We start from the raw sequence: 15,000 nt of genomic DNA on the forward strand, positions 1-15,000 counted from the left end.
TGTGCAAGTGCTCATGGTTCCCAGTGCCAGGACATGCGTGCCAAATAAATTTCACCCCATACCCTCCCAATCCTCCCCCCCCCCATCCCAACCATAAAAGTATAGCTATTCTGGGTTACTTTATGCCCCTTTCCTTAGTGAGAAGGGCAGAGGAGTTATTAATTATAGTCATCATAAAGTCATCTGGTGGCAACTTGTAAAATCTATCTCTAGTGTATGCTCCACTACCATCCCTTCCCTCTCCACAAATGGCACAAGAGCAGACTCCGCTCGTAAAAAGGCTGAATCCCTCAATTCTGTTTTTGCTTCCAAATATGGTGTCCCCAACTTCTTGCTCTCTGTACCCACCCTACCCAGTCATACCAAACTGCACCTGAATTTTATCCTTTGCACATGAGAAGGTTCCTTCAACCCTCGACTCTGAATCTGCCACTGGACCAGACGGCATCAACTCACCTGGCCAAAAAACCTGCTCTGATGCTCCTGCACATCCTCTATCTGCCCTTTTCACCCTGTCACTTATGCAAGGTCATCTTCCATCTGCTGGGAAATCCACCAACATCACTGCACTACATGAAAAAGGTGAAAAACTGATCCCCTCAACTAGACTTATCAGCTTACTTCCAATCATCAGTAAGGTCATGGAATCCATCATCACAGTTGATATGAAATCTTTCCTTTTTTCCAACAACCTCATCGCTGATCAATTTGGATTCAGACCAGATTGCTCCACCTTGGACATGCTGCTTCTACTCACTCAACAATGGATGGATACCCTCAATGTCAGACATGAGATCAGGCCTGTCTCTCTGGACACATCTAGTGCTTTTGATACAGTCTGGCATCCTGCCTTGCTCTCCAAACTGTCTGACTATCGAATCCGAGGCCAACTCCACTCGTGGATTGCTGACTTCCTCCACTCTCGTACACCATGTGTGGCTCCCCCTGGAACCCTTTCATCTCCTCTCCCTGTCAAGGCTGGAGTACCCCCAAAGCAGTGTTCTAGGCCCCATATTATTCCTAATCTTCATCAATGACCACACTGACTCTCTGGAAAATCCTCTTTATCTCTTTGCTGATGACTCCACTCTTTGCTGTGACATCTCTCATCCTTCTGACTGACAGGCACCAGCCTCCTCCCTCTCCTCACATCTTGACAAAAATCACAAACTGGTCAAACACAATTTTGCTGATGTATCCACATTGTCCACCCTTTGCGTTCTCTCTTATAACTCATCGTTACCTGCATCCCTTGTTTGTTCGTCTCCCATTACTTTCTCCCTCCACCCTGCTGTTGTTGTTTTCTCTTTCTCCTGTTGTTCCCTTTGTTATGTTGTGTCCTGATTTGCTCTGTGTAATCCCTCTTCCACGAGCCGAGACCATGCGTTTTTTTTTTTAAAAAAGCAATGCCCCAACATTCACAGACCCAAACATTGGCGGCAGTTTTCAGGAATGTATCCCCTGTGAATAGCGGGATCCGACAGCATTCACAAGAAATCCTTTAATTTCCTCTCCCTGTCAAGACTGGAGTACCCCAAAGCAGTGTTCTGTGCCCAGTCACATTCCTGATTTTCATCAATGATCTCTCTGACTCTGAAAAATCCACTTTATATATTTGATATCTTCACTCTCTGCCGTGACATCCCCCACCCTTCAGACAAGCAGGCAGCAGCCTCTTCCCTCTCTTCAGACCTTGACAAAAATCACAAGATGGTCAAGCATTTGGAATATGTCTTTCGATCCTGACAAATCTCACACTCTCACTAGCTCTCTCCGAAAGGAACGTCTGGCAAACCCTCCTGTCTACATTCTTAACAATCCTCTTGAGGAAGATCAGTCACTCAAACTCCTGGGTCTCACCATCAGCCATGATCTTTCTTGGGCGAACCACATTTCAAAGTTTCCCTCAAAACCCAGCCGTCGACTGGGAATCCTCCGTCATACAAAGTCCTTCCTTGGCACATCTGAACACCTATCCACCTTCAAGGCCTTCATCCGCAGCTTGATGGAGTACTGCTCTCCCCTCTGTGCTATCTCCCGTGCCTCACATCTTGCTCAGCTTGACGCCATGGAAACCAAGGCCTTCAAGATCATTGGAATCTCCTGGGCTAAAACTAATTCAATGGACCTATCGCTTCACCATCACAGACAGATCAGTGGTCTCTCTGTCTTCTACCACCACCTTTATAGTCTTGCACCCTCTGCTTATTCCATGCTTTGTCACCCCTCCTCCCCTCCAGGTTTCTGCAGCGCACACACGGTTCACCATCAACCCACTTCTGGTGAAACTACCTAAATCAAGGATCACTGCTCACCTCCACTCATTCGTGCCTCTCTTTTCCCGCCTGTGGAATCAACTTCCACATCCTATTCAATCTCACTTTTCCTTCCAGGTCTTCAAGACAGCTGTTCACCACCATCTCAAATCGTCCCAATCCAAAATCATGATCTTTTCTACCCTCGTTAACCATACCCAAGTCCCTCCTCTTTCCAATTTTGCATTTTTCCCTCTTTAGAGCTTCTTTCTGCATCCATCTTGTCCACCCAATGCACAATCTGTGTTCATCTTGTCCATCCCACCCATGTGTGCTTTGCGTCCTGTTATTGTCGGTAATGTCCTGATCCATTCAATGTATTAGCTCGTCCACAAACCTCAACTATCTATACCAAAAAAAAGGTTCTACCTGCAGATGGGGATAATTTATTCGGTGAGAGCCAATTGGTTGTTACCTCCAATTACAGGTGAGAGATGCGATTGGGCCTTTGATGCTTATATGTTGACTGCGATCGGCATTGCATGTGGTAGATGTTTGTGAGGCTCAGTGGTGGGCGTTTTTGTCAACTGTCACTGACTACTCACCAATAAGCGATGAAACCTGTCCGGCAGCTGATGCCAGCATGTAGCATGGGGATTACCATGCATGTGCTACTTGTAAGTGTCTGCAGCCATGGAGGAACTCAGGTAAGGTTTCAAACAGCAAAGGGTACGGTTTGAAACCTTGTGTAGATTTTCTTGGTTGCTTGATGCACCTTTCTTTGGCGATAAAGGTAGTGGAGTTACTCATTACAAAAGTCCAAGCCACAGATGGAGATAACTGATTGGTTTGTTCCCTTCAATTACAGGTGAGAGATGTGGTTGGGCCTTATCTACTATATAAAGCTCTTTCTAAACACTCAACCACTGACGGACATTCAAGATCGGTGCCTTCCGGGTGACGCAGAAAGCTAAGATTTTGTGTGCCGATGGACATCAAAACCGATACACCAGATAAAAAGCACAGAACCATGAGAAAGCATTCGTAAATGAAAATATAAGTAAATGAAAGAAATAAATGAAAAATCAAATGCAGGTGAGTGACCTGAGACAATGGGCAAATACGGTTACATAATGTGTAAGCACACTGCGCTAATACATATATATATATATATATATATATATATATATATATATATATATATATATATATATATATATATATATATATATATATATATATATATATATATATATGAGGTGTGTTCAAAAAGTATCCAACCTTAATTTTTCGTGCGTAAACAAATGAAGCTAGGGAGGCGTGGTTTGGTGCACGTATGTAGGCGATCCTAATTGGTATGCGTGAATATTTTCCCGCCTGCAGAAGCTGTCAGTCGCCGACAGACCGCCGATGAGTGAGGAAGTGTAAGTGAGCGCCGTCGGATTTTCGTTTTTGACAAAATGACGGAAAAACTTGAACAACGCTACTGCATCAAATTTTGTGTAAAGCTTGGCGATTCCCAAGTGGAAACGATCCGCAAGATGCAACAGGCCTTCGGGAACGAAGCAATGGGCACCACACAGATAAAAGAGTGGTACAACCGCTTCAAAAATGGTCGCACATCAGTGGAAAGTGAAGCACGTTCTGGTAGGAAATGAGATCGTCATTGACCAAGTGAGGACCCTGCTGATGCAGGATCGTCGAATCGCGATCAGAGAACTTGCAGACGAGGCGGACGTCAGCATTGGATCCGTTCATTCCATGTGATTTGTCGCTTTCATCTTTTCATCTTCCCCACTGTTTTGTCGCTTTCATAATCGCTTTCATCTTTAATGTAAAAGTCCGAGTTATTTTTCAGAGTATTTACGGTATCGGGTAGCCAACTCCATTAATCCGGAGACATTAAAACGATAGTTTCATCAGCGTTAAATATCAAGCCACCTTCCATCGGTATATTCCTATCACAAGGAAATGTTCTCACTGGTTTGTCCTGTAAGGGTCATTGGGGAAGGGACTGGTGTCAGCATTCGACTCACTGGACCCGGGGTGGTTTTGCGTCCCAAACGAGTTTACATTGCAATCGGCCAAAATGAAGATTCAGTAGTTGTTTTGCCAAGTTGAGTAATACGTTTACAGGCTTGGCAGGAAATCTTCGAGGTGTGCACAATCACCTTTTAGCAGTCTCGTCTGGGTTCGAATCTCTCCGCAGCGACAAAGTGTCCGTCACTCGTGTTTCGCATGCGTGACCAGGCATCAATGGCATGTGCCCTCCTTCACAGGGACATGAAGCGTAGGATCGACCCATCTCGCAGCACTGGTCGTCGATGGACATTCAAGATCCCACAATGTGTTCCATGAAGAGTACGCGAGTTATCGCCGGAACTACAAATTCCTGGCCAAATCAACTTCAGTTGAAAGTCAGACCCGGCCGTCCGGTGCGTGAACAACTTGGCCCATAAACGTTCCCTATTTGCTAAATTATTGGGTCACCGCTAGTGATGAAGAAGAAGAAGAATGCGTGTCAGTTTAATGTGTACTGAGACCTACGCAACCCGCTTTGCACGTTGGTGCTGATGGACGATCAGGAATCGCCTGCAAGCCTTCAGCAATCGAGAGAGCAAACCGATGAACCTCCCGGCTAAGCAATTCTGTTACGACTCACATTTCCACTGGATGGACCGTCAGACCTCTGTGTTCACACAATCGGAGCTGACACAGACAGTGATTAAAGTAGCAATTTTAACTGCACACTCAAATGGATGAACCTGATGCCTTTAATGCTTATAAAGGAAACTGGAAAGGATCACGCACGTATTCGTGAAATGGCAACCATTAATCATCGTCTCACTTGTGTGCTCCAGTAGCACATGGCAGGTAACAATATGAGGGGCGGACGAACGTTTCTACAAACGACATACTTGCAAGTCAGACACGCTGACGTTCACATTGATTTGTACATTTGTAAATATATATCATTACTGAGGGTGAAAATGTTTTCCTCTTAATCATATGTGCCTTGCGTGCTGAAAATAACGAAAACGTTGCCGGGTCTTGGACTGGAGCAAGAGGTCTGTTTGTGCACTTCATCGGAGCAAGGTCCCTCTCGCTTCAACAAAGGGCTTCACCCCAGACGTCATCTTTACAGTGCTTCCCACGGTGGTGAACACACCTTTGCTTCCCACGCTGATTCACTAATCTTTCAATTGATAGAAGAAAAAAATAACCTATCATTCGAATTGTCCGCAGATGTAGAACGACACTCGTCTTGACAAAGTGTCTACCCCTCCATAAAGGAGATTAAATGACACATAAACAGAGATCCTTGGGACGACTTGGTGTTGCATATTGTGGATATTTACAATGCATATTGTGGATATTATTCAGAATTCAGTCGTTTCGTTGCAGAAGAACCCGGACAGATAGATTTCAGCAGTTCGTCCCCAGGGCTCAAATGCAGTAACAGGTACAAGGTAGCGGAGGTCTGAGCGTGGAAGCACAGTCCACACATCATCAGGATATCGTACGAACATAATCGAAAGGAAGACCAAACATGGCATTGGAGTCATCAGAAGGAATCCGAAGAGGTAAAGAGCAAATATAGTGAAGAATCACTTAAAAAAAATTCGAGGATCAACATCTTCACCCAAATCGAATCAGTCGCACACCAAACCCGTTCAGCAAGTCTCGTCCGAATCAGTCCGTAAGTTTTTGAGATAGTAATGTAAGAATCTACTGTAATATATCAGTATATGTTTAAAGTTTATGTGTTGAGGTTTCGGTCAAAGATCACAAAAAGATGCGGTACAGTATTTGTGCATATGACACTCAGGTATGGTAAGACAATGGGATGGGCTATGGTGCGGAGGTGTGGTAGTCTAAATAGTCCTCTTCATCTGACTTCCTTCCTCGCCCGTTCATTCCCGAAGGAAGAGTGGAGGCGATTGTGAGTCAGCATGTGTGAGGCAGAGGCAACACGGACCGATTTCTTCCAACGCGACGTAACTGGACCATCTTGTCAGAGAAAATTGGTCGGTGTGAACGGCTGGCTGGTTGTGAACTTCCGAACTGATTAGTTTTTATATACAATGTCGAGGCTCGTATAAGAGCTAACACACAGAACGTACAACAAAGGGAGCAGGCGACAAAAGGGGCGGGAGAGAGGGAAGCACAAAACAGTGGGGAACAGAGACATTAGATCTGTGAAAGGGAGAGGGATGGGGTGGGGAACACGTAAACGCCACAGGGACTTTCAGGAAGGAAGGCAGGGAATTTGAAGGAGATGGGTTTGGGGTGGATTAACGGGGGTAGAAAAGATCGTGGTTTTGGATGGGGGAAGAGAAGAGGTGGTGGTGAACAGCTGTTTTGAAGACCTGGAGGGAAGAGTGGCATTGAAGAGAGCGTGCGAGTTTATTCCAAAGGTGTGGAAAAAGAGGAATGAAAGGAGTGAAGGTGAGCAGTGATTCTTGATTTTGGTAGTTTTACCAGAAGGGGGTTGCTGGCGGACCTTGAGCGCCCTGCGGAAATATGGGGGTGGGGGGGGGAAGGGGACAGATCGCAGACAGAGCAGGGGGGGCGAGGCCAGAGAGGAGATGGTAGAAGATAGAAAGACCACCGACCTGCCTTATGATGAGAGACCGACAGACCCAAAGACTCAGCCTCACCGTGGGAGATACCAACGATCCTAAATGCCTTGGCTTCCACAGCATGAAGCCGAGAAAGGTGAGAGGTGGGAGCACCAGCCCAGAGGGGAGAGCATTACTCCATCAGGCTGCGGATGAAAACTTTGTATGTGGTCAGGAACTCAGGTGTACCAAGGAAGGACTTTGCATGACGGAGGATTCTCAGTCGGCGACTGGCTTTGGAGGCCATCTTGGATAATGGCAGATAGTGAGACCCAGAAGCTTGAACGAAAGGACTTCTTGAAGAGGATTGTTGAGACAGTAGATGGGGGGAGAGGGGGGTTCTAAATGGTCCTTTCAGAGAGACATAGTGAGACTGTGAGATTTGTCAGAGTTGAAAGACATGTTCCAAGTGTTGGATCAGTTTGTGATTTTATCCAGATCTGCAGAGTGAAGAGGCTGCTGCTTGCCGATCCGAGGGATGACAGATGGCACGGCAGAGGGTGGGGTCATCAGCAAAGAGATACAGAGGATGGTGAGCTTGAGGATGAGCTGATTCAGCCATGGCAGTAAAAACCTGCTTTGTATGATGTCATGTACAAAGCTTATGCAAACCGGAATTTCTAAAACTGAGGCCTTCATGCCACAGAAACCGCTGCTGGATCCACAGCTTCCCTTTATTACTTAGATTTTGTTGTCTCTGCCTGACTAGCAAGATCATCAAAATTGCGAAACACTTCTTCCAGGGAGATTTTGCAGTGTCATTTCATTACCTCCACCACCGAAGGTGGACGGAGGTTGTCTTTCCATCCCTGTTTGTCTGTCTGTGAGCAGGATATCTCAAAAATTCACGGACTGATTCCGACGAAACTTGGCGGACACGTTTGGTAGGTCACAAGAACAAGCCAGTTCGATTTTGGTTAAGGTTGGGATGCAGATCCGGCCGATCAGTGGGATATGAAACATAAACCGTTTGGCCTCGTGGAGGTATGTGCTCCACCGAGTGCTGTTGTAGTTCTTCTCCTGTAACTGTACTTCCTGTAGCTTCATCTCCTATAGTTTTCCATTCTAAAACTATGTCATCTTCTTCCTTTTAATCACCTCTTGTACCTCCTCATTCCTCCACTCTGTCTCATTTTCCTCCCTTCATGAGTTCCTCCCACCATGACAAGGCTTTCTTTCATATTCATTCTATTGCTCCATCCTCGTGTAACTCTCTCTGGACTTCCTCTTTGAAGAGGACCAGCATTTTTCTTTTCATTCATCTCTTTTATTCTCTATTTCTCTCTTTCTTTATACATCTGTCTGCATAGAAGTGAATTCTTGCAAATAGTTTTTGGAAGGTTCACCTGGCTGCGCCGGGATGGGTTTGAGGGTCGAGGAGTAGCAGCCAAAACCCAAATCCTCTCCAGGTTCCTCCTGATGACTCCACATTTGTCTGCTTGGGTTCCTCCTGATACTCCAATGCTGTATTTGGTCAGTTATTTGATTGTATTTATCATGCAATGTTGGAACGGGAACCCTTTCCTGCTGGAGTTTTTGAGGATATCGAAGAGAGAACCAAAGTTCACTGACTTGGATTATCCTCTTACACCAAATGTGTGCATCCCTTACCCTCTTAAGCCTCGAGGCACTTAGTAATTAGTCGGACATGCTTCGACCACGGCATCGTCTTGCAGAGATTAAAAGCCATTCGCAGGAGAAAATCCGAAGAAAATCGATCACAGAAAAATGAAACCTCAACCAAAGCATTCCGGTGATGTTTTTTTATGCAGACGTGCCGGGTTGCTCACCTGCCAGTTTTACCAACATGTGTTCTATTCACTCACTTTCAGTTCTTTCCGTATGGTGATGCTTCAAAGTTCGCTGAGCACGCTTTCCGAACGTTTGACAAGAACGGTGACGGCACCATCGACTTCAGGGAGTTCATCTGTGCGCTGTCCGTGACCTCTCGTGGAAACTTTGAGCAGAAGCTGAACTGGGCTTTCAACATGTACGATTTGGATGGTGACGGATACATTTCCCGCGTGGAGATGCTGGAGATTATTGAGGTATGACGAGGACTGCAGTAAGTGGAATAAAAATGGATTTGAGTTCATAACTTGCATGAGAAGCCTTGCGCTTTGTATTTAACAGTGTTCAATTGCATAAGGAATTTAAAAATCTGAAACATTGTCACCTCTTAAAAAAAAAAAAAAAATGGTGTCTTGTGGGAGAGGGGCGACAGAGACTTCACACCAATTACCAAATTTTACAAAAGCCACCACATTTGAAGCTCAAATGCAAAATCTTTTACAAGGCCATTGAATGATGATGATAAATTAATAAATAAATAATATCATTGTGTGCCAGACATTGGGTTCGTCTCAAGCTCTTGATGATGTTTCAAAGTTGCTCCAACATATATTTTGTACCTGGATCACTTTTTGCGTCAGTTAAAAAAAAAAATTTTGAATGTGAGGTTAAAAGCACATCAATATTTTGTCCATCACAAAAAGTCCATTTTGTAAAAGCACAAAAGCACATCAATAAATAGACGAGTCACTTGAAAAACCACCAAGCACAGTTGAAGTGAAAAAGGCCATAAACCAATGCACCAGTGGGAAAGCACCAGGTGCAAATTGGCCAGCCGGCTGAAGTCTATAAGAGTGGTAACCAGGAACTCATTAATGCATTGTTACATGTTTACCAGTCGATATGGACTGAGGTCCAAATGGCACAGGATTTCAGAGATGCTACTGTAGTTCCTATATACAAGAGAAAGGAGAACAAAGCCCAATGTGGAAACTATCGTGGCATTTCCCCTTTATCCACAGCTGGCAAAATACTTGCTCGGGTCTTGCTTAATCGACTCACTAAAGGTATTGCCTGTAGGGTGGTGTGTGAAGCACAGTGTGGATTCCGTGGCGGTCGTGGAACAATAGATACGATTGTTGTAGCCTGACAAGCTCAAGAGAAATGTCGGGAACAGCACAGGAACCTGGGTGCCATGTTTTTCGACCTTACCAAAGCATTTGATACAGTGAACAGGGAAGCACTCTTGATGATTCTCAAGAAGTGTGGCTGTCCACCACACTTCATGAGAATTATCCGCAGCTTTCGTGATGATATGCAAGCCACTGTGTGTAACAATGGAGACACATCTGAACCATTCACAGAGGGAAATGGTGTGAAGCAAGGCTGTGTGCTTGCACCCTCACTGTTCAGCATCTTCTTTGCAGCCGTTTTAGCCGATGCCACAAAGGAACTTACAGACAGAATCCGCATCCAGGATAAAACCAGTGGCCGGCTGGTTAATCTGCGAAGGTTTCATGCACCTACCAAGGTCAGCTCAGAGATACTTATGGAAATCCTGTTCGCAGATTATAGAATGGAAACTTATGGAAAGCCGAGAGCCTGCAAAACATGTGACAAATTTGCTGCTGCTGCTGCTGCTGCTACTACTAAGTTTGGACTGACTATCAGCCTTAGGAAAACTGAAGTCATGATGCAAGCAGCACCTGAGCAAATGCCACTAGTTCCAAGAATAACGAATTGAGGGTATAGAACTTAAGCAAGTCAGTCAGTTCACCGACCTCGGCAGCGTTCTCCTAGATGATGTCAACCTGGATTCAGACGTCGCCAACCGTATTTACAAAGCTTCAAAAGCCTTTGGTCTGCTGAGTATCAGAGTGTGGAGAGTTAGAGGCATCCGTCTTCGCACTAAAATCCAAGTGTACCGGGCAGTTATCCTCACCCCAGAGCTCTATGAGTCAGAGACCTGGATAACATACATAAAACAGTTGGAGGCTTTCCATCAGCGGTGTCTGCGCTTAATCATGCGCATCTCATGGCAGCAGCTATGAAGTGCTGTAGCAAGCCAGGTTGTCTAGTATAGCGGCAATGCTGATGAATGCGTAGCTACGCTGGACTGGACATGTTGTTCGTATGCCAGATACTCGTCTGCCAAAGCAAATGTTTTTATGGACAGATCAAAGATAGCAAATGACATCAAGGTGGTCCAAAGCGTAGTTTCAAGGATGTGATGAAAGAACATTTGAACCAAAATCTAATTGGCTTGTTCTTGTTACCTACTCAACGCATCCACCAGGTTTTGTCATAATCCGTGCACAACTTTTTGAGATATCGTGCTATATATAGTTTTTGCCCCCATCACTTACTGGTGAAGAATCACTTCAAAAATTCTCCTATGCAGATCCGATCTTCAGCAAAATCTCATCAATTCATCCTTGTCACAGGATGGATTTGGGCAGATCCACAAAGTTTCGTCCAAAACCATCCTAAACTTTTTGAGATATCCTGCTCATAGACAGACAGACAAACAAACATGGGTGAATACATAAGATGGCAGAGGTAAAAATGAGTAGAATGTATATATATATATATATATATATATATATATATATATATATATATATATATATATATATATATATTAAGTAAGATTTCCCTTACAAGGAACCTCAATCCAGGACATTGGGCCCATCAAAACCTGCACTAAAGATTGAAGTTTGGACTTTGTGACTTTTTCAAATGTAACCTCTTGACCCCCAAGAAATGACAATTTATTGTTCTAAACTTTTTTGTGCTATATCAGGGAAATGCAGCTGAGGCAGAAATTTCAGAAATGTGGCAGTCGATTTTAAAAATAAATTGTGTTAAAAAAATCCATCGAGGAAAAAAAATAAAACTGGCACAAAAGACAACTCAAACATGTGCAAAAGGTGCGGTTATTAATGCACGAGGGTTATCAATCTTTCTTTGTCTCCATGCAACCTTCCCAAAGGCAATCTACAAGATGGTGGGAACAGTGATAATGATGAAAATGAACGAAGATGGCCTAACGCCTGAGCAGCGCGTCGATAAGATATTTGGCAAGATGGACAAGAACAATGACGATCTCATATCGCTCGAGGAGTTTAAGGAGGCTGCCCGGAGCGACCCTTCCATTGTGCTGTTACTTCAGTGTGAGATGCAAAAATAGTTGGTCGTTCAAAAACAAACAAATAAATAAACAAAAGGTTTTGGGAGCTGTGGGGTTGATGTCACACTCAAGCTCTGTGAGACCCATCACGGAGAAGTTTTGTATGCAAGAGTTCAAGACACTTTGCAGGAGTTACACAAGGCATAGTGTGAAGAGGGAGGGAGAGAGAGCGAGAGAGAGAGAGAGAGAGAGAGAGAGAGAGAGAGAGAGAGAGAGAGAGAGAGAGAGAGAGAGAGAGAGAGAGAGAGAGAGAGAGAGAGAGCATGGAGGTGAGAAAGAAAATAGTGTGCTTTGCTGTTAAAATAAAATAAAAACAAGCAGTAAATAGGAGTAATCCCAAGTTTTTTCATTGCTGCCCTTCAACAAGATATTTTTCTTATACATTCGATATGCCAGGTAAGATTAGGTGTGCGTAGTCACATGCCTTGATTGCCCTCTTGTCCGGTCCACTTGCTTTGTTTAACTTGTAATTTCAATTGAACTTTTTTTGCAAAATATCAAAAAACAAAGAGATGTACAATCAGTGTCTCAAACGATTTATCCAGTGCAAGTATACAATTAAAAAAAAAATTGCAAAACTAAATTATATTCCGGATTAACAAGAAGTTTCGACAATTTTAAGAAGGATATGAATTGCGTATAAACCTGTCTTTAAAAAAAACAACATCGCCATGAGCTCATTCATCCAAAAGCATCGTGGAAGGACATATTGTCATTGTTCAAAAAGTCATTGCACTGTTCATTTGTACGATAGACTTCATTATAAATGTCTCCTTGAAAGGATTGCCTCACTGCACAGATAGACTATTGCTGCAATATCACAAAAACCGTGTACAGTTTGAATATGTCCGTGACGTATGATGTGTCCGTGCATTCTGTGAAACGCCTGTTTCGATCTTGCATGCACAGGCGGTCTGCCCCCAGTGAGACCCCAACATTACAAAAAAATCCCACTGTGTCTATGGAGTCCGAGAAATGTGTCAAATGTCTGACTTTGTACAAGGCGTACGAGGGTATGGGTGTACGCAAAACGCATGAGGCCGAAGTGTCAATGTTTGAAATAAGCTTGGACGCTGCCCTCTTCAATTAACCATGCTCGAGTTTGGTGAAAATCTCGAAAAGGCTTGAAGTGGTTTGTCGCTGTTAAATGATGACGTGTAATGCAATGCTCTGCATTTTGCGACCCTTTCACCAAGGTTTGTGGCATGTACTTATTTCAAGATTGTTCAATTTACGTATGCGTTCAGCACATTCCTGTACCATTTGAAACCAGGCTTAAATATGTGTGAGAGAGAGAGCGAGAGAGAGAGAGAGAGAGAGAGAGAGAGAGAGAGAGAGAGAGAGAGAGAGAGAGAGAGAGAGAGAGAGAGAGAGAGAGAGAGAGAGAGAGAGAGAGAGAGAGAGAGAGAGAGGTCATGAGAGAGGTCATGAGAGAGAGAGAGAGAGAGAGAGAGAGAGAGAGAGAGAGAGAGAGAGAGAGAGAGAGAGAGAGAGAGAGAGAGAGAGAGAGAGAGAGAGAGAGAGAGAGAGAGAGAGAGAGAGAGAGAGAGAGAGAGAGAGAGAGAGAGAGAGAGAGAGAGAGAGAGAGAGAGAGAGAGAGAGAGAGAGAGAGAGACAGAGACAGAGACAGAGACAGAGACAGAGACAGAGACAGAGACAGAGACAGAGACAGAGACAGAGACAGAGACAGAGACAGAGACAGAGACAGAGACAGAGAGAGAGAGAGAGAGAGAGAGAGAGAGAGAGAGAGAGAGAGAGAGAGAGAGAGAGAGAGAGAGAGAGAGAGAGAGAGAGAGAGGAGAGAGAGAAAGGATCAGTGTTCTGCACATTCACATTCATCTGCACCGTTTGGTAAAAGAAGAAGCTGTGCACAGTCGCCATCATGAAAAACCAGCAGGGATCACAAAGACATTATCAGAGGTTGTGCAACTCCCTTGCTTCTTGAAAAGAATGCCAAGAGCAACGTAATGGAAAATGCTGTGTTGAAAAGAGTTGAGGCCATTGTTTTAGAGAATACAAGCTTGCACATTAACTTCCTCACGAGCAAAGAAGTTCGACAAATGGCAGAAGGTTGTGATTAAAAGGATGAGATAAGGAATTGTGTAATTATTTATTTTTTATTATCTTGAAGCGTTCACCAGTGCATGCACAGAACGAGGCGGGATCAACAGAAGTGCAATACAAATCAAACAAAATAAATAAATAAATATATACATTGCATGTGCTGTAACGCTTTCTATCTTTTCTGCTCATCTTGTAACTACATTGATAATCTTGTACTACTTATGTGGATTCGTGAAAAACTCTGTCGACCAGGAGTTCCAGGGTGGAAGCGACGGCAATCGTATAAAGACGTTGTGCATGTTTGTACCGGAGTTCACAATAAAAAGTGTTACATCCATGGTGTCATTTGCACAAAGCAAGCACGCCATTAAATCGTTTTCCAAACCTGTTGCTTGTACGGACCCTCTTTCCTGACTTGATGCATCACACGTTCACAAGGGTAAGAGAGGTCCTGCAACCTCATGAACCACCGTGGTGAACTTCATGAAAACAAAATAAATACACTCATTACCAGGAGAAAGCAATGCAAGTTTAACAATATTTTTTTTTCATAATTACATAAACATCATACTTATCATGAATATCTCGAAACAAGGTTAACAAAATTTTTTAAAATGTCTGTTGTTGCACAAATTACAGCAGATATGATTCACGCTTCCTCCTTTTGGCAAAGTCTCGATGATTTCAAAAATCAATTGTCGAGTCACAAAGATCGCTCAACAGAATCTTTTGCCGACAAGATGAAGTGAGCTGGAAATTTTTTCCGAATAAACCTCCGTCCACAATCAGTGTGACCACTCCTCATTTTCATAAATGCCAAGGTGAGCCAATGTAAAAAGCCAAGAATTCACAAGGTTTCAGAAAAGCGATGATAATAGAAAACCTATACGCCAAGAAAACCTATAGAAAACCAAGACGCCAAGGTGAACAACGAATAGCCAAGATCTTGTGAAAAAGCCAAGGAGTGGTCACACTGGTCCACACCTGCCCAATTACCGGTGTTGTATAGTGATAAATAAATAAAATAAAAAAATGCGTTGCTTTTGGAAGAATCATGCCGAGCAGACTCGTAAACAAA

The 15,000-nt window shown here is 43.9% G+C and overlaps 2 protein-coding genes across 6 annotated transcripts in view; one reads left to right on the forward strand and one right to left on the reverse strand.

Moving 5' to 3' along the window:
* The window catches only part of LOC147013561 (visinin-like protein 1), a 32,415-nt gene extending 19,160 nt beyond the window's left edge, over positions 1 to 13,255 (forward strand). For 3 of the 4 annotated variants that reach the window (XM_085855475.1, XM_085855473.1, XM_085855472.1), the window contains exons 3-4: positions 8,710 to 8,925; positions 11,661 to 13,255. In XM_085855475.1, coding sequence (XP_085711601.1) covers positions 8,710 to 8,925; positions 11,661 to 11,858 — 414 coding nt within the window. In that variant the 3' untranslated portion in view covers positions 11,859 to 13,255. The remainder of the gene's footprint in view (positions 1 to 8,709; positions 8,926 to 11,660) is intronic. The other variant, XM_085855474.1, reaches the window with a different exon arrangement.
* A 310-nt stretch (positions 13,256 to 13,565) lies between these two features.
* The window catches only part of LOC147013562 (transcription factor E2F3-like), a 93,771-nt gene continuing 92,336 nt past the window's right edge, over positions 13,566 to 15,000 (reverse strand). For both annotated transcript variants that reach the window (XM_085855468.1, XM_085855467.1), the window contains exon 9: positions 13,566 to 14,401. In XM_085855468.1, coding sequence (XP_085711594.1) covers positions 14,354 to 14,401 — 48 coding nt within the window. In that variant the 3' untranslated portion in view covers positions 13,566 to 14,353. The remainder of the gene's footprint in view (positions 14,402 to 15,000) is intronic.

Source organism: Eptatretus burgeri, chromosome 14, assembly GCF_056783735.1.
Source record: "Eptatretus burgeri isolate ZD-2024b chromosome 14, Ebu_testis_v1, whole genome shotgun sequence".
Classification (NCBI taxonomy): domain Eukaryota; kingdom Metazoa; phylum Chordata; class Myxini; order Myxiniformes; family Myxinidae; genus Eptatretus; species Eptatretus burgeri.